Below are 20,515 nucleotides of genomic sequence, written 5' to 3' on the forward strand. Positions count from 1 at the left end.
CCTTTTCTTTTTTTGAGGGGGGTCTGGGTTTCTGGCAGCTGCCAGCCTGTCTGCAGCCCCCCCCCCCCTGTTCCCACACTGACGGGCTGGACTCAGCACAGGAGGCTAATGGGCGCTGTCTGGCTGGGACAGATGGCATTCCAGGGCACAGCATGCCAGAGCTGCCTCTGCTCACCGGCCCTCGGGGGAAATTAACCACAAATTGTGCAGATCTGGTGAAAAGATAACAGAAAACACTCCCCGGCTGGGCCCTGCGGAGGGCAGGAAGCAGCCATCCCCGCGGTCCCTCACAGAGCTTTGATGCGATTTGCAGCCCATCCCAGACAGCTCTGGTCCCCGTCTGCCGCGATGCCGCCGACAGCCGGGGCAGGAGCAGGCCGTGACCCCCGTGGCCTTCTGCAGAGCCCGGCTGATTGCGGAAATTGGAGCGCGCCGGTCGTGGAAAATTTCCCCAGACAGGCGGTGACTCAGCGCCGGAGCCAGGCGGCAGCGAGTGGAAAGGAGGAAGACGGGTCGGGGGTGGGGTGGGGGGCTGGGCCTGGGAAGCCTGTGGGCGCCTTTTCCTACACCCCCAGCCCCCGGAAGGAATTTCCAACCAGCAGCACCTCGGGCTGCAGCCACAGTCTCTGCAGGTGACGCAAGGACCCGTGATTTATTCTGCAGCGCCAACGTCAGCTGAGCTGATGGCCCCGTAGAACAAAAAGAGAACGTGGGGAAAAAGGGGTCTGGGGTGCCATGGGGAAGGAGGGGCACTGTCTGCTCAGGGGGGTGGGCAAGGGGTGCAGCCCCAAGAAAGAAACTACCATCTAGGGGCTGGAGCGACAGCACAGTGGTAGGGCATTTGCCTTGCACGCAGTCGACCCAGGTTCGATTCCCAGCATCCCATATGGTCCCCTGAGCACTGCCAGGAGTAATTCCTGAGTGCAGAGCCAGGAGTAACCCCTGTGCATCGCCGGGTGTGACCCAAAAAGCAAAAAAAAAAAAAAGAGAGAGACTATCATCTATGCTCAGAGAAGCCCCTCCTAGCCCCTCCCCCCTCACAGTGACCCCCATCTCAGGCCATCGAATGGGGGAGCCCCTTGATAACGGCCTTCTCTTTCACAGCTTTTGCTAAATGATCCTGTCTCCTGCGTGAATTATAAACGATGCAAAGGAAATAGTAGTTTCTTTCCAAGAACCAGAGGGAGGCGGTGGTCCTGGGCGGAACAGTTCCGCCCTTCGTATGCTGGGACCAGCCACCGTCCCTAGGTGTGACCTCGCTGGAATATGGGTGGGGCCAGGGGTCACCACAAGGCCATCAGGGAGCCCCACCTGGTCCATCTTTAGAGACAGAAGCAGCATCTGTCTCTAAAGGAACACAGGAAGACAGAGATTGGGGTGATGCCCACTCTAGCACCCCCAGATGCTGGGGAGGGTGTGGGGCAGGGTGCCCATTGCAGACCTTAGAAGAATAGCTGGACCTCACCCAAGGGCCTGAAGGCGCCAGGGTGGGAAACTCGTTTCTTTTGGTTGAACGTTTGTGCCTGATTTGTGGCTTCAGCTGGGGGTGGCACAGGAAGTCATGGCAAAAGCTCCGGGGGTGGGGACCAGGCGAGGGAAGAAAAGGGGCCGAGCTCAGGGAGAGAGGGGCCCGCTCTGCCCCAGGGGACCGCTGACTTTTGTTTGCTTTGGGGTCACACCCAGCCATGCTCAGGGGTTATTCCTGGCTCTGCACTCTGGGATCACTCCTGGCGGTGCTCTGGGGACCACACGGGAATCTGGAGAAGGAACCTGGGTCGGGCACATGCAGGGCAAATGCCACCCCCACTGTCTTCTCACTCCGACCCCAGATTCACACTCACAGACTTCCCGATCTGGCCTCCTGGGTCAGACCACCAGGGTCCCACAGTTGGTGGACAGGGACTTTCGAGCACCAACAGAGTCAGGCTCCAGCTCTGCCCGGCCCAGACAGGGCAGCTGCGTGCGGGATCGACTGGCCATGTCTGCCTGGGTGCGGGCCTTGAGGCGGCCCAGGTACACACAGGCACAGAAATAACCTCATGAGTGTGTCGGGCCGCCCGGATGGTCCCCTGGGGCTTCCCAGGAATGTTCTTTTCTTCTCTCCAAGTGTGGCCATCCCCAAAGGGGGCTCCTATTGCCGGGGCCTCTGGCTGTAGATATTGGAAGCACCAGCAAGTAGCACTGGCCAGTGACCACCCACCCCGGCCAGTGATGCTGGGGACCGCAACGACTCAGCGACCTTCGGGGAATCCCAGGGCGCCGGGCAGGGGGCACAGATGGCTGCACACAGCCACAGCCTCTGTTTCCCCCAGTTGCTGGTTGTGCCCCTGTCCCCTTCAGTCACCACCTGCCACCCGTCCCATGGCGCGTGCCGGGTGGGCTCCTGCGTACCTCTCACGGCCAGCACAGCCTGGGCAGAGGCCGAGCCCAGGAGGTTGTGGGCCACACACTCATAGGCGCCCGCGTCCCCGGCCTCCACCTGCTCCAGCCACAGGCTCCCGTCCGGCAGTGTCCGCAGCCGCCGGCTGCCCACCAGGGGCTGGCCGGCCCGTAGCCACTCCACCGTGGGTACCGGCTCCCCACTGGCCTGGCACTGCAGTGTCACGTCGTCCCCGGACCTCGCCGTCACGTCCTGGGGCCTCACCTGGAACACGGGCGCACCTGTGGGAGCCCAGAGCAGCTGTGAGGAGTGGTTCAGCCTCTCCTGGGGTGCACAGCCCGGCAGCCGGCCACGGGACAGGCAGCGAGGGAGAGTCCCGCCTGGCCCACGCAGCTCAGAGAATGCCTCAAGCTGGCCCTGAGCGGCTGCCCCCGGGGTCCAGCTCTGCCACTGAGTCAAGAGCCAGTGCAGGCCCAGCTGTGCTGGGGACCACTAGGGTCCCCTCCCACACTGCAGGCAGAATTTTTTTTTTTTTTTGCTTTTTGGGTCACATCCAGCGATGCTCAGGGGTCACTCCTGGCTCTGCACTCAGGAATTAATCCTGGCGGTGCTTGGGGGACCATACGGGATGCCAGGGATTGAACCCGGGCAAATGCCCTACCCGCTGTGCTATGGCTCCGGCCCCTGCAGGCAGAATCTGGATCGGCACATGCTTCGGGCCAGCTCCCGGCCATCCTTCCCTTCTTTGTTCTTGGCTTTGGGGTCATGCCCAATAGAGCTCAGAGGGTAACCCTAGCGGTGCTTGGGGACTGTGAGGGGTGGGGGGTGGAACCACCTGGGCTCCAGCCCCCTGGGGCAGCTCCCCACCCCCTTTTCTTCATTGTTAACGCATGCCAGGACTTTGCCATGCCATTTGTATTGCCAGCCGGGCACACAGCTGCCGAGGCTGACCCGTAGAGATCTACAGCGAACTGCACGTCACCCCAGTCACAGCCGCACGTTCAATGCAGCAGGGAAAGGTGTTTGGAGAAACGGGACACCCCATAACAGGGAAACAGCGGGAGACGCCCCAGGCAGCAGGGTGGTGGGTTTTGCCATGGCCACAGTCCTTCTTAATGTTTGATCTGGGGTCACACCCAGAGGAGCTCAGGGGCAACCCCTGGGGTCAGCGCTTGGGGTATTTCCTCCCCTGAAGCTCAGGGTGAAATGTGCCAAAAACCGACCCCAGGGCCTCACACGTGCAAGGCCTGTGCTCGGCCACCACGCCACGGCCTGGCCACTGCAGACGCAGGTGCCGGTCCGTGGCAGGACTGTGTGTGCGGGACACTCGGGCGGTTTCAACACACAATGACACGTGTCAGGGGAAAAGGGCACAGGCAGGTGGACGTGGCCACTCGCCGGTGACCCCTAGGGGTGGGGAAACCCGGGAATGCTTTGCTTTGCCTCGGACTCTCAGCATGTCTGGCCTGGAGCCTGGACCCCGGAACTAGGACGGGCAGAGCGGGAGGTGGGGGAGGGCGGCATGGCTCGGGGCTCACTCTTGGAGGGGCTTGGTGGCGGGGGGCTATGTGATTCCAGGGATTTAAAGCAGGTTGGCTGCATGCGGGGCAAGCACCTTCCCCTGTTCTCTCTCCCCTAATGAGCCCTGAGACTTTCCTTGTTCCCGAAATGCGGAATCGCCCTCGTACGGGACATTTTGAGGAGAAAAGACCTAAAAGCCGGGAGGGTCGCAGAGGCAGCCTGACAAGCTGTGGCGTATGGTTTGCGTGCAGCAGTCTGGGGTTCAGGGAAGTCCTGTACGGTCCCCAGCTTTGCATGGCATGGCCCCCCAAGGACCCCTAGGAGGGACGTGAGCACCAAGCTGGGAGTAGCCCCCGAGCACCACTGAGTGGGCCTCCCCCCCCCAAAACCCCACCCTAAAGGGCAAAACTCTTGGGCAATGACTCCTTGGGCAATGGGGCGGGAGGCTGTCTGGAAGGTGGGGATGGGGTCTCGGGGGGACGCTGATCTTCCTGGGATGGGGGATGCAGTGATAAACAGGGCCCTAGCTCAAGCCTGGATTTGTCCCGGTGCAGGGGAATCCCGAGGAAAAGCCTCCCCACCTGGCCCGGCCGTGGCTCCCGCGTGTCCCCCACCACCACCCCCAGCCGGCTCCAGGCCCCTTCATGCCCTCTGCTCCCAGGGGTGACCACCCCAGCTGGTCCCCCGGGGCCCCGCCTGCAATGGGACACGCACTCTGCAGCACCAGGACCACCAGCTTCTCCACAGCGCCCAGATGGCTCTCCGCACGGCACAGGTACTGGCCAGCATCAGCCCTCTGCGGGGGACACAGGGGCATGTGGTCAGCAAGGCCCCTCTGCCCAGCAGGGAGGAAGAGCACGGGACCCTCATAGGAGCCCCCCTGTGAATGCCAGGGGCAACAGCTCTCATCATGGGGGCCAAGTCAGAGGGGAGCTGGGCTGGCCCTGGATAAGGACCTGGAACTGGGGGGCTTAGGGGTCCCGCTTCTGGGTGGTGCTGGGGGTCCTCTGGGAGCCCTGTGTCTTCTGCCACACCCCAGGGTGCCCTCTGCCCACGTGTAGCTTCACCGGCCAGCGTAACTGTTGAGTCCCATCCCTGCCACCCCCGACGGCTCCAACGTCTTGGTCAGTGGTGTCTGCAGTTGGCTGTCCCGGGCAGGTCTTCTGTGTCCCTGTAAAGCCCAGGGCCGCTCCAAGCCCAGGGAGGGGAGTGACGGGCTGCGGGGGCTCCCGGGCTTGCCTGGGTCCTGCGGATGGTCAGTGAGCCGTTGTGCAGCCGGTAGCGGAGGCGGCCGCCCCGCAGTGGGAGCCCGTCCTTGGCCCAGCGGATGGCGGGGGCGGGGGCCCCATGGACCACACAGTCCAGCTGGACGCTGCCCCCCACGGGTTCCACCAGGTAGGAGAAGGCCTCCCCTTGCAGCGTCGGGGCCTCTGTGGCGGGGGACACGGGATGGGGGCAGCAAACAGGCATCCTTGAGCTCAGCGTCCCCTGCACCCGCCCCCTCTCGCCCCAGAGCCTGCCCGGCAACCCGCGGGATTGGCAGTGTCGAGCCCAGTACAACGGACGGACGCAGAGAGCTCTGCCCAGTGCAACCCAGTGGGCCCAGAGGGGCTGGGTGGACCAGGTGTGTCCGGCTCCGGCCAGTGGGGAGCATGCGACACTCGCTGGCGGCTGCAGACAGGTGCTGGACTTGAGTGCCCCTGTGCTGCTCTGGACACCAGGTGAGCTGGACTTCCTTCCAGGCAGGCCCCAGGGCTGGCTCTCTGCCCGCATCCTGTCCCCATGTCCCTGACAGAGAAGGGAAGCGTTCCCCCCCCGCCCGGGGCCCAGCCAGGGCCGCGAATCGGGGGCTGAAGTGGGCTCAGAGGCGGGGCAAGCCCTACCCTGGACGTGCACGAAGCTGGCGGCCTGCACGCGGCCCACTCGGTTCTCAGCCCAGCACACGTAGGTCCCGCTGTCCTCTCGGGTGACGGCCCCTCGCTGCAGCGTGCTCCCTCCGTCCTGCTCCGACACCCCCTCTGTGGCCGAGAGACACATGCCCCAGGGGGGAGGCAGGGGGCTCCTACCCAAACCCCAGATCCCGCTGGGGTATCCAGCAGGTGCTCAAGAAAGACACAGAGCCCAGGCGTGGCCCCTCCCGAGTGCCAGGTGGACCCCAATGGGGCAGTTTCTAGGGGGACACACTCCCGGGCCCATAGCCTGAGTGGGGGTGTTGAGGGAGGATAGGGAGAGAGGGTCAGCATGTGGCTGGTCCCGAGCAGGCCAGGAGCTACGTCCAGCTGTGACCAAGGAGGTGCTGAGCAGGACGGAGCCGGGGGGAGGCACTGACCACAAACCCCACGTCCAGTTACCAGGCAGCAGTGCCGGGCAGGGATGCCCCTAACCTGGAGGTGTCCAGGGAGCTGTGTGGCCAGTGCTTCCGGCCTTGGGCCGTCCCACAAACCCAGCCTGGGAGGGAGGGCCAGGACAGACCCTGGCCCAGTTGGACCCTGCCTGCCCCCGCCGGCGGGCACCCACCTGTGACCTCCCTGTCGTTGAGGGTCCAGCCAAGGCGGGGTGGGGGGCTGCCGTGGGCGGCACAGCGCAGCCACAGCCGGTCCCCAAGGCGCAGGCTGCGGTCAGCGGGCCGGGTGGTGAAGACGGGCAGCGCCAGGATGCTGAGGTGCAAGCGGCGGCGGGCGCGGCCCAGGGCGTTCTTGGCGGTGCAGGTGTAGGTGCCGGCGTCCTGGCTCTGGGGACGTGGCGGCTCTGGGGATCTGCTGGTCCTCCAGACACGGAGCCCGGACACCACCCGGGGCCCTCTCACCAACACTCACTGTCCACAGAGCTCCCAGTGCAGAGAGGTCGAGGGACTCACCCAAGGTCACACGGTGGACACCACCCGGGGCCCCCTCAAGGACTCTCACTGCCCTCGGAGCGCCCAGCCCAGGCCAAAGGTCACACAGCCCCGCAGCCCAGGACCCCCACCCGCACTCCAAGGGCCAGGCCATGCGGGTTCTGGCATAGGCCTCACTGCTGCTCAAAACCTCGCAGCCCTCCTCAGCGCTGGGATGCGGACGCCCGTCTCCCGGGACCCCCGCCCCACCAGGCCTCACCTCTGAGTGCTTCACCAGCAGCGCCCCCGAGGGCTGGAGGCTGAACTTGTCCCCTGCAGCTGACAGCAGCTGCCCATCCTTCTCCCAAGTGATGTCTGGCTGGGGGCTGCCGCTGGCTGTGCAGGGCAGGAGCGCGTGTGTGCCCTCGGTGGCCGCCAGGTCCGCGAGGCCAGGCTCGATGGCGGGGGGCACTGTGGAGAGGGGCCGCTCAGGCTCGGGCTGTGCCCATCTGCCCCTGCCAGTCCCTGCGCTCTGGGCAACTGAGGACTCGAGTTTCGGGTCGAGACCCCCACAGAGCTGTGGGCAGAGGCTCCCAACCTCTCTGGGGGATGTCCCACTGGGGCACCTGTGCCCCCGTTCTGCCTGCTCTGGGAGGGGTGCGGGCACAGGATGGAGGTGGAGGTCTGGCTCTGGTAACAGGGAGAGGGAACAGGAGAGCCAGGGCCCCATGGAGCTCGCCCGAACTGTGACCTCAGCCCTCTAGGGATGGCTGCCGAGACACCCAGAGACCAGGCCCTGGCCATCTGGGCCCTACCCTCTCTCACTGTTCCTTTCGTTTTGGGACTGTCCCCTGAAGTATTCAGGACTGACTCCTGGCTCTGTGCTCAGGAATCACTCCTAGCAGGGTTCAGGGGTCCCTATGGGGTGCCCAGGACTGGCCATGTGCAAGGCAAGTACCCTACCCGCTGTCCTATCTCTTCAGTCCCGGGTCGACAACCCCTTTGTTTTTATTAATTTATTTATTTATCATTTATTTTTCGCTTTGAAGGTCACACCCAGCAATGCACGGGGGTTACTCCTGGCTGTGCACTCAGGAATCACTCCTGGTGGTGCTCGGGAGACCATATGGGATGCTGGGAATCGAACCCAGGTTGGATGCATGCAAGGTAAACACCCCACCTGCTGTGCTATCGCTCCACACCCCCCTTCCCACGTTCCCTTTATCCTAGGAGACAGGGGTTGTTCAAAGGCACAGAGCCGGCATGAGGACCAGCGTCCCAGTGGCCAGAGGGGAGGCGGGCACCTACCCCTGCAGCCAGGCCCCAGGACCCACTGCCCGGACCCACCTTGGACCACCAGCCGCGTCCTACCCAGGGCACTGCCGGCGCTGTTCTGGGCGACACACAGGTAGTGCCCGGCGTCCTCCAGGCTGGCGCGGAGGATCCTCAGCTGCCCTCTGGGAAGCACCTGGGTGCCAGCTCCTGGGGGGGGGGTGGGAACCCGGGGCCTGGGAGTGGGCAGGAGGGCGCCTGGTCCTCCTCTGGGATGGGTCTGACCGCTGACCAGCCACCCGGAGCCCAGCCAGGCTGCCCGACCCAGCCGGACTCGGCTCTGAAGTGACAGTGGGGGCGGGGCGGGGCCCCCTGGGGCTGTCAGTTCAGGCTGGGCGGGAAGAGGACCCAGGCCCAGCTGCCCCACCCGGGGCCCGTTCCTGCTGCCACACTCACCCACGGGCACGCTGAGCCCCTCTTTCTGCCAGGAGATGTGGGGCCGGGGGACGCCCGCAGCTTCACAGGGCAGGACTACCTCGGCCGCCGCCACGGCCAGCACCTCGCTTGGCAGTGGCTTCACCACCGGGGACGCTGTGGGGGAAACGGCTGCAGCGGCCTGGGATGCCCTTCCCGCGTCCAGGAGACAGGCCTCGCAGAAACTTCCGGAAGCCTCGGCTGAGCCGCCTCCCCCAGCAGCCCCGTCAGGGAGGCGATGGGATGGACCCTCTGGGGCCTTGGAAACGGGGGTCCCCTGACCCTCCAGGCCCCTGCCCCTGTCCCCGGGCCACACCTCACCCAGCTCCCCCGCCCCTCCAGCCCCCCCCGCCCCCGGGCCGTGCCTCACCCTGCACGCTCAGGAACACGTGCTTGTGGGCCGTGCCCACGGGGTTCCGTGCGGTGCAGGTGTAGCGCCCTGCGTGGATGGGCAGCACCTGTCTGATCTCCAGGGCACCTGCGGGCGGGGCCGGGCATGGGACAGTGAGGGGACCAGGGGCCGGGGCCAGAACGGGTCTTGGGGTCCCTCCAAGGCATGGAGCAGGGCCCAGGCACAAGAGTTGCATCTGCTGCCCCACACCTGGACGTGTCTCTTCCGTGCTCTGTGCCTCAGTTTCCCCCAGGAGGAATCAGACTTTTTTTGGGGGGTCACACCCAGCGATGCACAGGGGTTCCTCCTGGCTCATGCACTTGGGAATTACTCCTGGCAGTGCTCAGGGGACCATATGGGACGCAGGGGATAGAACCCAGGTCGGCCGTGTGCAAGGAAAATGCCCTACTTGTTGTGTTATGGCTCCAGCCCCGGAACCAGACTCTTGACCCTCCTACGCATGATGTCCTGCGACTTGCTGGCCCCACCTGAACTCCTGGCTGGGTCACTGGTCTGCACAGGCCCTCCCCATGCTAGCCTCAAACTCTCCTCCTATAGGAAGCCTCCTTGGATTACTGCCTCCTCTGTCCTTCCAGAGTCTGGAAGCTCCCCAGAAGCTCCTCCTTTCACTGTATCTCAGTCACCCCCTTTGAATTTGGGGACCCCCCCCCCCGCAGAGCCCTTTTCACTTCAACAGAGACATAGAAAAGCTGCAGCGAGCACTGACTTGCTGAAAGTGGCTTTTTAGACACAGAGATGTGTGATCTGGTGCGGGCCGTCCCACAGTGGCACGGGCAGCCTGAGGGACACGGTGACGGTCCCAGGGCCACACTTGCCAGCCGGTATCAGGCAATCTCAGACAGCCACAGTCTGGCACGTGAGAGAGGCGTGGCCCAGAGAGGCCAAGCAGCTTCTCGGGACCACACAGCAGGGGATGGCAGGGGCGCCGGAACTTTCTAGCTGGGTTTTCCTCCAAGCCAGCCCACTCCCCGAGGCCCCCCAAGGCCCTCCAAGCCCCACGCTCCTCACCGGATGGTGACACACGATAGCCGTGGCCCCGAGCCCCCAGCCGGGTGCCTGCCTTGCTCCAGGACATGGTGGGGGCCGGCACCCCAGAGCTGTGGCATGTGAGGACCACGGGCGCCATCTGGGTCACGGTGAAGGCTGTCTGGTCGTCCGCGATGGTGGGCGGCTCTGAAACACAGAGAGGCTGGGCCCACCAGCCGGGACCGGGGGGAGGCCGCGCAGGCCCAGCTGGCCTTGGGTTCAGGAGCAAAGGTTCCTGGGGGGCAGCTGCTAGGCATCCTGGGGTGTCATAAGAGAAGGGGCTCTGTGGGGGCTCAGAGGGTGAGAGGCGTTAAACACGAGATTTGGAAAATGATTTAAACAGGTGTGCATCGGGCAGGTGCAGGGGACAGTGCTCAGGCCAGGGGGAACAGAAATACAAAGGCCTGTGGGAGGAACAAGACTCAGTCGCATAGCCGGATGCCGGAACAAGGCAGTGGGGGGCCAGCTGAGGAGCGGGGGCAGGGGGATGTGGGCAGAGAGACAGACAGACGGCCAGTGACCCCCTCGGGTCTGGGTGTTACCTGCTCACAGCTGCCAGGCAGGCAGGTCTGGGTTTAGAACATTCCAGAGCCAGGCAAGGCCTGTCCTCCCGGCGGGTGGGGGGCATGCTGGGGTGAGGTGATGACAGCGTGGACAGCGTGGAATCAGAGAGGGCCTCCTGGAGGAGGTGCTGCAGGACGTCCAGGCAGGAGGGGCGGGGAGCACTGGATGGGGCTGTGCACCCCCACCTCCTCATCACCCCCCACTCACCATGCACGGTCACCTGGTAGAGCCTGCGGGCCTCGCCCACCTCATTGCTCACCACGCACTCGAACTGGGCCGAGTCCTGGGGGCCGGGGGCTAGGAGGAGCAGAGAGCCAGAGGGCAGGAGCCTGGGCAGACAGACAGACAGACAGACAGGGACAGGCGGACAGATAGACACGTGGCTGCTGAGTGGCCGGCTGGGCAGCTGGCCGTGACTTTTCTGCCCCGGGGACTCTGTGTTGGGGAGTGGGAGTGTGTGTGTGGGAGTGTATCTATGTGTACATATGTGCTGTGTGTCTTTGTATGTATGTGCATATGTGTAAAAGTGCATGTGCATGCATATATCTGTGTTTTTGTGTGTATATCAGTGTGTGTGTGTGTGTGTGTGTGCATGCATACGTCTGTGTGTGTATGTGTGTATGTATATGGGTGGGGGTCCTCATGACTATCTCCCCTTCCTGTAGCCGCCCCTGCCCGAGCTCAGGCTCTCCCAGGTCTGCTCCGCTTCTCCTGCCCCTGCAGCCACCTGCTCGGGTCACAGCCGTGGCGGGAACCACATTCCGATTCCCTGACCGGATGCGTCCGGTTGGCCAGAAACCCGCTTTAGCTACAGAATTTTCACCGTGCCAGGGCCGTGCCGGAGCCGGGACTTCCCAGAATCTGGGGACTGAGTCGGGACGGAAGGGATGGATCCTTCCTGTCACCTCTTATCCGTGGCATCGGGCAGGGGTTGGGAGTGGGAGTCGGGGCAGCTGCCACCACTTATTATTTATCGGTTTGGGGCCACACCCGGCAGGCTCAGGACTTACTCCTGGCTCTGTGCTCAGGGATCATTCCTGGAGGGGCCCCCATGGGATGCCGGGATCGAACCAGGGAGACAAGCCCACTGCTCCAGACCCGCCACTGCATTAGAGAGCGGCCGGGACTGTGCAGGCTTCACAAGCTTTACGTGATCTGTCCATCTGACTGTCCCTGGTCCACCTGTGCCGGGCTGCCCAGTGTGGAGACGGTGCCCTCCCAGGCTCAAGAGCCGGTGCCAGCTGTGAGAGACCGCTGGACACATCCTGCCCTTTCTCCTGGGGGGCTGGGGCACCCCCCCACACACACACAGGCTCTTACCAGTAGGTGCCCTGTTGCAGCCGCAAGTCCATCATCTGTCCGTCCTTCCACCAGGCCACCAGGGGCTTGGGGGCACCGCTGGCCTCGCAGGGTAGCGAGGCGGGGGTGTGGGCGGTCAGCGTCAGGTTGGAGGGGCTGGGGGCAATGGCTGGAGGCTCTGGGGAGAGACGGGAACCGGGAGGTTGGGGCAGGGGGGTCCGGGAGGGAGTGGGAGGAAGGGTAGGGCGCCCGGATCCCCTTTCTGTGTCCTCTCCTCTCACTCCGCGCCGCGCCGCACAGCACCCACCGGGAAGGTCAGTGCACCCGGGGGACACGCACAGGCACCTACCGAGCACCCGCAGGTCACGACCTTGGCGGTCGGAGCCCGCAGAGTTGGACGCCAGGCAGAGATAGTGGCCGCTGTCCTGGGCGACCACCGGCTGGATCCTCAGGGAACCGTCTGGAAGGATCTGCAGCCTGGGCGGTAGAGGGTCGGTGTCTGGCAAGACCCTCCCCACCCCCCTTTCCCCAGCAGGTCCTCAGAGGCGGGGCTTGGCGGGGCAATCGTGATGGGCATCAGAAAGGGTGAGAGGGGCCGGGCCCAGCCTCTCCCCGAAAGCCAGCAGCCGGCAGCACCCCCACTCTTTCTGCAACCCCCCCCCATCTGAGCGCCCCGGGTTACAGCGTAAGCCCGCCTCCAGCCACAGCCAATCAGACGGTGGGGGGGAGAACACGTGACCCCACGAGCCAATGGCCTTCTCCGCCCTGGGAGTTTGGCCCAGGATGCGCAGACAGGAGTGAAACTCGGGTGTTCACGGGTGGGGGGGGAAGAGCAAGGATCCCCCACATTTACATCAACCAGAGGCAGCCCAACAGATGGCCGCTGAGGGTCCTCAAGGCCCCCCAGTGAGAGTGGAGTGCCCGCCTGCCCGGAGGGCCTGCGGACACTGTCCCCTTCCTACCCCCTATGCATACACGTCCTGAGGCCCTGCCCTTCCGGTTCCCACCTGGGGTTCCCCAGATCCAGGGGCTCCCCGTCCTTGCGCCAGCTCGTGAGGGGCAGGGGCGCCCCATCCGCCTGGCAGGGCAGCAGGGCCGTCTGGTTGGTGGAGGCGTTCACCGCGGGAGGTCCCGGCCGGATGGTGGGCACCGCTGGAGGGGGCACAGAGGCAGTGGGTGCTGGAATCCTGTCTCTCTGAGGAAGGGGGGTGGGGGCACTCACTGTGGATGTCCACGCGGAAGTCCACGCTGGTGCTGCCCGCGGCGTTGCGGGCCGTGCAACTGTAGTCACCGCCATCGGCCAAGCTCAGCTCCTGGAGCCGGAGGAAGCGGCCCCGCTCGGGAAACTGGGTGTGGGTGTCCTCCTGCGGAGAGAGTGGTCAGTACTGCCCGGGTATGGGTGTCCTGCAGAGAGAGTGGTCAGCACTGTCTGAGTGCGGTGTCCTGCAGAAACAGTGGTCAGTACTGCCGGTTACAGGTGTCCTGCATAGAGTGGTCAGTACCACTCAGGCATGGGTGAATTGCGGAGAGAGTGGTCCGTCCTCGGAGAGCGGAGCCCCAAGAGCTCTGTGGACAATGGGGCCGAGGGTGGTGTGAGACCCCTCATGCTCCAGTCAGGGCCCCGGGAGCTGACACTGGCCTGACTCGGTATCAGCCGAGCCGGAGTGGACAGGCCCTGGGAACCCCTCCCCCGCCCCCAGGTCAGGATGGGACTCCGGAGCCCCCATGCCTCCAGCCGTGTCCCACCTGCAGCAGGATCCCATCTCGGTGCCACTCGATCTCGGGAGCCGGTTCAGCCTCCACAGAACATTCCAGAACCAGCTGCCCTGGGGCCAGGCCAACCACAGAGCGGGGGCCTCGGGGCCCGATCACATGAGGGGGAGCTGGAACAGAGACACAGAACACATGAGAGGAGTCCTGACCCCCCTCCCTCTCTTCCCCCACCCTGGCACCCCTACCTTGAACTCTGACCCGGAAGCTCTTCTCCGCTTCACCTGCTGGGCTCTGGGCCAGGCAAGTGTACAGTCCAGCATCACCCACCTGAGGATAATGCCCGTGAGCAGCTGCTCTGGCCACCTGTGCACCCCTTACTCCCAAGTCTGACTTCCTTCCTTCAGAACGAAGAGCAGTCCCCAGCCAGGCTCTCCACTGCCAACAACTCAGTCCCCCTCACCCCCTGCAGCAAAGCCTGCCTCTTCCAGAAGGCCCCCCTGCCCCTACCCCATCACTGTACCAGTTTTTCCCTGCCACCACCAGGCTGAGGAGTTACAGGGTCTCTGCACCCCCAGGACTCCGCCAGGGGCATCCTTCCCACCTCCCCAGACTCAGACCTCGCCAGTGCTGACAGGTCCCTCCCCAGTGTCCCGTCCAGCTTCAGCCCAGGCACCTGCACACTCTCCACCCGCAGCGAGTGCCAGGCCCCGCTACTGTGCTCCGGCCGGCCCAGCGCCTGCCCATCCTTATACCAGGTGATGGTGGGCGGGGGTGAGCCCCGGGCGTCACAGCGGAGCTCCAAGGGGGCGCCAGGGCTCAGGGACAGCTCTGCCGACAGGTCCAAGTCCTCGATGGAGGGTGGGTCTACAAGATACCCATGTAGGTTGGGGTAGACTGACCCAGAGTGCCAGGAACTGGGTCCACTCCCGTCCCCCGCCAGCCAGATGCTGATGGTCCAGGGGGACACAAATGAGGGCCTGAAAACCTCAGTGCCCACCCCCACCCCTGGGGGGACTTCAACAGCGGAGCGTATGGGCAAGACCCAAAGCTCAGCGGGGCCCCATGTTTCAGGGGCTCTGTCCGTGCTCCCCGAGGATCCAGGGATAGGAGTGAGCACTGTCCACTGGAGGAGGGAGTACCCCAGCTCTCCTGTTCCCAAAGCCAGGACCAGGTCCCAGAGAACTGCCTGTACCCTGGGCTCTGCTCCCAGCAGGCAGCTCCCGGCCTAGGCGGGACAGATGGGGGAGCTCCCGCCCTCAGCATCTTTCCCATCACCCCTCGGCCCCTGCATGTCCCCCCCCCCCCCAGAGTGTAGGACCCACGAGACCCACCCATGACTGTCAGCCGGAAATCTCGCCGGGCCTCCCCCGCGGTGCTCACGGCCACACAGGAGTAGGTCCCCGCGTCCCCGGCTTCGGCTGCCACCAGCTGCAGGCCGGGCCCCTGTTCCAGGCTCTGGGACAGCCACGGCTCCCCATCCTTCATCCAGGACACGAGGGGCAGGGGGCTGCCCCGGGCCTCACAGGGGAGAACCACGGGGGCACCACGCACCACCGCCACGTCCGCCTGGAACTCGGCCGGCTCCAGGATGGGGGGCTCTGCGGGTGACAGGTGGGCACTGATCAGAGGGTCCCCGGGGCCAGCACAGCCTGGGTCTTTGTACATGCTGAGCCCACTGGCCAGAGTGCCACTCCCCTCATCCCTCCAGGAAGCCCTTTCAACACCCCTGGGCTCCCCGGCTTCCTCTCTGACACCTCTGCTGGCCCAGAACTGGAACATCTCAGGCCTGCCCATGGCAATGAGCATGTGTGAGTCACACAGATGAGCAAGCCATGAGACAAAGAAGGGGGGTGGGGGGCTGGCCCCATGTCGGAGGCCCCTCCAGCTCCGTACCCTGCACCTGCAGGGTGAAGTTCCTGTCGGCCACTCCGGCGGGGCTTGCGGCCACACAGGTGTATGTGCCGGAGTCGGCCAGCTGCACCTGGGAAATCCTGCTCCAGAGAAGGGACAGAGTGTGGGGACAGACACGGGGAGGGAGAGAGGAGAGAGAGGGAATGGGAGAGAGAGGAGCGGGAAGAGATGGAACAGTAGATGATGGAGGGAAGGATGGATGGACAGACAGAAGGATGGAGGGATGGATACATAAAGATACATAAAGGATACATAAAGATACATAAAGGATACATAAAGGGGATGGAGACATAAAGAAACAAAGAGGCAGCTCAGTGGAAATGGTCCTTTTTTTTTCCTTCTTGTCTCTCACCAGTAGCGCCCAGCATCCAAGCGCCTGGACCCAGCCACCCCGCCCACCCGACCCCGCCCCTCTCTCCTACTCCCAGGTCCCGCCCTCAGGCCCCGCGCCACTCCCACCTGTATCACCCCATCCTGACCCCGCCCCCTCCAGCAGGTCCCGCCTCACTCCCGCCAGCCCCACCCACTTCGACTCCGCCCCCTTCCCGCCGGCCCCGCCCACTCCCCCCAAACCCCCACTTGGCTGACTCCGCCCCACGCCCGCCCAGGCTCTCACCCGGGCCCGCCCCTCTCTCCTGCTCCCAGGCCCCGCCCCTCAGTCCCCGCCCACTCCCTCCCAGCTCACCCACCCTGACCCCGCCCACTCCCGCCCAAACCCGCCCTTGACTGACCCCGCCCCACACCCGCCCTGGCTCCCACCAGGCCCCGCCCCACTCCCGCCCGGCCCTATCCCACCCGGACCCCGCCCACCCGTCCTTGGCTCCTCCCACTACGCCCCGCCCCCTCTCCCCGCCTTCCTTGCTCGCGGCGCCTGAGCGCGGCTCCCCTCTTTCTTGTCCCCGCGCCCCGCGGTCCCTCACCTAAGGGTGCGCCCCTGGCCGTGGAGGTGGGCGCGCTGGGACAGCGGCAGAGGGAGGCCGTCCTTGAGCCAGCTCAGGTGGATGGGCGGGGAGCCGCGGGCGGCGCAGGCCATGCGCACCTGCTCCCCGGGCCGGCTCAGCAGCGTCTCGGAGCCGGCGGGGCCGCGCTCGATGGTGGGGGGCACTGCGGGCGGCAGGGACGAGAGGGGCGGGGGAGTTCCGGGCGGCGGGCCGGAGCCGCGACCTCCCTGCCCCTGCGGGCCGCCCAGGGCCCCGCGGCTCACCCAGCACGTGCAGCGTGTGCAGCCGCGCGTCCTCGCCCGCCTCGTTGCGCGCGGAGCACGTGTAGGCGCCCGAGTCGGCGGCGCGGAGCGCGGTCAGCACCAGGGAGCCGCCGGCCGGGGGGACCCTGCGGGGCGGCCGGGGGTGAGAGGCGGCGCGGGGCTTCTGGGGCCTGGGTCGCGCGGGGCTGGCGAGGCCGGCCTTACCGGTGCGGGGCGCCGCTGCCCTGGCCCAAGGGGCGCCCGTCCTTCAGCCAGGCCACATCGGGGGGCGGCTGCCCGTCCGCTTCGCAGTCCAGCCGCACCTCCTGCCCCTCCAGGACGCTGAGCTCCTGCGGGGCGCTCGAGGGCCGGATCCGGGGTGGCACTGCGGAGAGGGAGACCCCCCGCAGTGGGAGGAGGTGGGCGCAGTGCTGGGGGGCGTGGGGGCGCTCCGGAGGTGCAGGGCGAGTACTCACCCAGGACGACCACCAGGAAATCCTTCCGGGCCTCGGCCTGGGCGTTCTCGGCCACGCAGGTGTACGTGCCCCCCTGTCCCGGCTGCAGGCGGCTGAGCTGGAGACGACCCCCGCGGGCCACCACGCCCCGCACCACGCTGCTCTCTGAAGGGAGAGTCCGGGGGTCACCCGCGCTGCCCCCCCCACTGGAAAAGCCCCACCGGGAGCCACCAGGGGTCACAGACCTCCACCTGGAACAGCTGCCCTGCCAGGCGCCACCAGGGTCACAGACATCAAAGACACGCGACCCACACCCCGAGGTTGGAAAAGCAAAGAGAGACCCTGGAATCCCCCCACACACACCCTCTGCGCTCCAGGGGAAACTGAGGCCCAGACAGGGCAGGACCACTTTCAACTTGGTCAGAACCTCTATGTGCCCCTTTTCTCTGTCCACTGGGTCACATCTCCCCAGTGTTCCCTTAGAGCTTCCCACTCTGCCTCATGAGACCCTCAGCCTCTACCCCAGCCCCTGTCACCCCCTATCCAGCTCCATCAGCCACTCACTGCAAGGCAGGGGCCTGTCCCCTGTGCCAGTCCAGCAGACCAGTCTCCCTCTGCCCCCCATCCCCCACCCCCCCACCCCAGCCATCAAGCTGCTGATCAATTTAGAGTGAAGCGACAGAATGGAACTGCGCCTAGAGTAACGGCTTCTCGCTCCACCGTGACCAGATTAGCTTTTTCTCATCGCTGCAAAAAAAAAAAACAAGCATTTCCGGGCACCGAGGGGCGTGAGACCTGAGTCTCATCGTCTGTGTCCTTCCCCCAGTGACGCTGAGTGAAGCGATGCTATTCCAGCACTTCTATCTCAGTAAATCCTTTGGGGGGGGGTGTTGCTGTCTGCTTTGGCCACAGAACTTTTAGCCACTGATGACACAGGGACTGTGAGATCCCTTCTGCAGGCATAGGGGGCCAGGAACCACCCAGTCTGCTGCCCTGGGGGATGGGGGAAGCAGCCGGCTTGGAGGGATCAGGGAACAGAGTGGTAGGGAGGGAGAGGACAGCACCAAGAGACTGGAGAGCAGCCCAAGGTTCAGTGCTAAGGCATTTGTGGGAGGCTGGACCCCACTCTCTCCAGGGACTGACTGCAGGCGCTAACCCCATCCCTCCACGTTGGGGTTACAATAGCCAGTAGCACTGAAGGACAAATTGGCAACCAGCCCTGCCCCCCACTTTCTCTTACCGTCCATTGCAAGGAGGGGCCCTAGTGTTGAACAGACAAGGACACCAGCACTCACCCACGGGCATGCTGTCCTTCAGCCAAGAAACAGCAGGCATCGGGACCCCGCTCACATCACAGGTCAGCACCAGGGGGCTCCCTGCCACCTGGCTCACTGTCTCTGACTCGGGGTTCTCGAATGTTGGAGGCTCTGTAGGAGAGAAGCAAGAACCCCAGGACGCTAAGACTCTGCCCCGAATTCCCGGCAGGCAAATCAGAGAGGCCCCAGAATCCCTTTCCGGGCTTGGGGTGATCCTGCCAGGCTCTGTGTGTGTTGATGAGATGTGGGCGACTTACTCATAGAGGTGAAAAAACCAACAGCTGGCTCCTTCAAACACTTGAGTTTAAAACATGTAAATATTTTTAAACATTTACAAAGCAGAGCCCCATCTGCTCAGCCCTGGACCTTGCATGCTGCTTCCCCAGGATGCCCACGCGCCAGCAGCCCAGACCTGGCCCAGGCAGACATCATCATACAACCCAGAGCCTGTGCCCAGGCAGACATCACCCATAGATACCAGAGCTCTTGACCAGGCAGACATCACTCATACATCCCAGAGCCCTTGTCCCAGGCAGGCATCACCCATAGATCCCAGAGCCCTTGCCCCAGCAGGCATCACCTTAGATCCCAGAGCCTGCGTCCAAGCAGATGTCACCCACAGAACCCAGAGCCGCAGACGTCCTGTATTCTAGGTTCCTGAGCTCAGTGGAATAGAGATGACTGTGCTCAGAATGAACCATCGTGGGCCCAGGGACCTGACGGTCCCTCCTGCCCTGTGTTCTCCAGGAAGCCACGAAGGGCTGTGAAGGGGCTGGGAATTTCAAGCCTTTGCTGGAATCAATACTTTCCAACAGGGATCAGCTGGCTCAGCAGTGGCGCCCTGCATGCCTTGCCTGGTGGGGGCGCTAGGTGTGGTTTGCCCCCAGCTTGTGCACCCCCCCTCATCCCCACCTGCTCCCGGCTCGGCAGTTTTAGTGGGAAAATGAGTTTCCTTTCTAGCTGCTGTGCTGAAGTTTTCTCTGATGGACTCAGCATTCCCCACTTACAGTGAAAGGCTCAGCCCCACTTCCCCTTCCTGCTTCCTGCGGGTGGGCCTGTGCAGTGTGGACAGGGGCAGGAGCGGGGCTGGCAGATTAAGCAGGGCGATCCTGGGGCTGGAGTGATAGCATAGCAGGTAGGGCGTTTCTGCACCCAGAAACCCCTAGGTTTAGGTAGCAAGCAGGTCAAACGCGGCCGACCTGGGTTTGATTCCTAGCATCCCATATGGTCCCTGGAGCATCACCAGGAGTAATTCCTGAGCATCACCGGGGTGTGACCCAAAAACAAAAAACAAACAAACAAAAAAAGGGCAATCCTGGGGCTGTAGTAACCACGTGGAAATGAGTTGCCTTTGGGCTTTGGGGTGAAGGAACATACTTCCCTTCCTTGACATCTAACAGGCTGGATTTTGGCTTTTTTGCTCTGCAACTAAGTCTATACCTGACCATAACACTGACCCCAGGCCCCCACCCTTTCCCCTTCCCCACCCCACCCACGACCCTTGACCCATCTTTACATGACACCTCTGCTCTGTCTTCGGAGCTCAGGACAGTGATGATGAGACCCCCAGGATGTCTGATCCCTGAGGACTCCCAGCCCAGTGCTCGTGAGCCAGATCCAGTGCTCGGCACTGGACACCCCCTCAGAGCTGGTGAGAGCTGTGTGCCAAGCGAAAACAGGGTGCACTGAGCCTCATTTCCTGCAGACACACTGGGGTTCAGAGGAACAACAGAGCAAGCCCCACTGAGGCTGACTCTCATCGTCTGGGTCCCCTCACCCGGTGCCTGCAGCCGTGCGAGGGGGCGGGGTTGGGGGGTTAGTTGAGTAGTGCTGGGTCCCCACTCACCCTGCACAGTGAGGACAAACGTCCTCATGGCCTCCCCGGCTGTGTTCTGGACTTTGCAGCTGTACAGACCCGTGTCTGACACCTGGTGATGAGGGAGGATATGGTGACCAGGGGGCCCTGGGGCTCCCCCTATGGCCCCCAAACACCCAAGAGAAGTGCTCCCACCAGCCTGCAGGGGGCAGCAGTGGTGTCCGGGAGGGAGGGGGTCCGGAGGGGTTTCAGGGTGCAGCCATTCCCAATCCCCAGAGGGCCTCATCCCCTGGGGAGGGAGGCAGAAGTGTCTGGAGAAAGTGTCTAGATTCTGGGGAAACTGAGGTACGGGGATGTC

The 20,515-nt window shown here is 64.3% G+C and overlaps 1 protein-coding gene across 1 annotated transcript in view; it reads right to left on the minus strand.

The window, feature by feature from the left end:
• Positions 1–20,515, minus strand: part of HMCN2 (hemicentin 2) — a 102,017-nt gene that overhangs the window by 9,363 nt on the left and 72,139 nt on the right. The window contains 26 exon segments of the mRNA XM_056108910.1: positions 2,392–2,661; positions 4,616–4,697; positions 5,141–5,331; positions 5,785–5,919; positions 6,419–6,632; positions 6,997–7,187; positions 8,064–8,198; positions 8,445–8,579; positions 8,833–8,940; positions 9,883–10,047; positions 10,672–10,793; positions 11,785–11,941; positions 12,113–12,240; positions 12,771–12,915; positions 12,986–13,127; positions 13,510–13,646; positions 13,722–13,803; positions 14,150–14,340; positions 14,808–15,074; positions 15,370–15,467; positions 16,308–16,491; positions 16,592–16,716; positions 16,796–16,955; positions 17,047–17,190; positions 18,321–18,452; positions 20,188–20,269. Coding sequence (XP_055964885.1) covers positions 2,392–2,661; positions 4,616–4,697; positions 5,141–5,331; positions 5,785–5,919; positions 6,419–6,632; positions 6,997–7,187; positions 8,064–8,198; positions 8,445–8,579; positions 8,833–8,940; positions 9,883–10,047; positions 10,672–10,793; positions 11,785–11,941; positions 12,113–12,240; positions 12,771–12,915; positions 12,986–13,127; positions 13,510–13,646; positions 13,722–13,803; positions 14,150–14,340; positions 14,808–15,074; positions 15,370–15,467; positions 16,308–16,491; positions 16,592–16,716; positions 16,796–16,955; positions 17,047–17,190; positions 18,321–18,452; positions 20,188–20,269 — 3,922 coding nt within the window.

The sequence above is a fragment of the Sorex fumeus genome, unplaced genomic scaffold (genome assembly GCF_029834395.1).
Source record: "Sorex fumeus unplaced genomic scaffold, SorFum_2.1 ptg000233l, whole genome shotgun sequence".
NCBI classification, from domain to species: Eukaryota; Metazoa; Chordata; class Mammalia; order Eulipotyphla; family Soricidae; genus Sorex; species Sorex fumeus.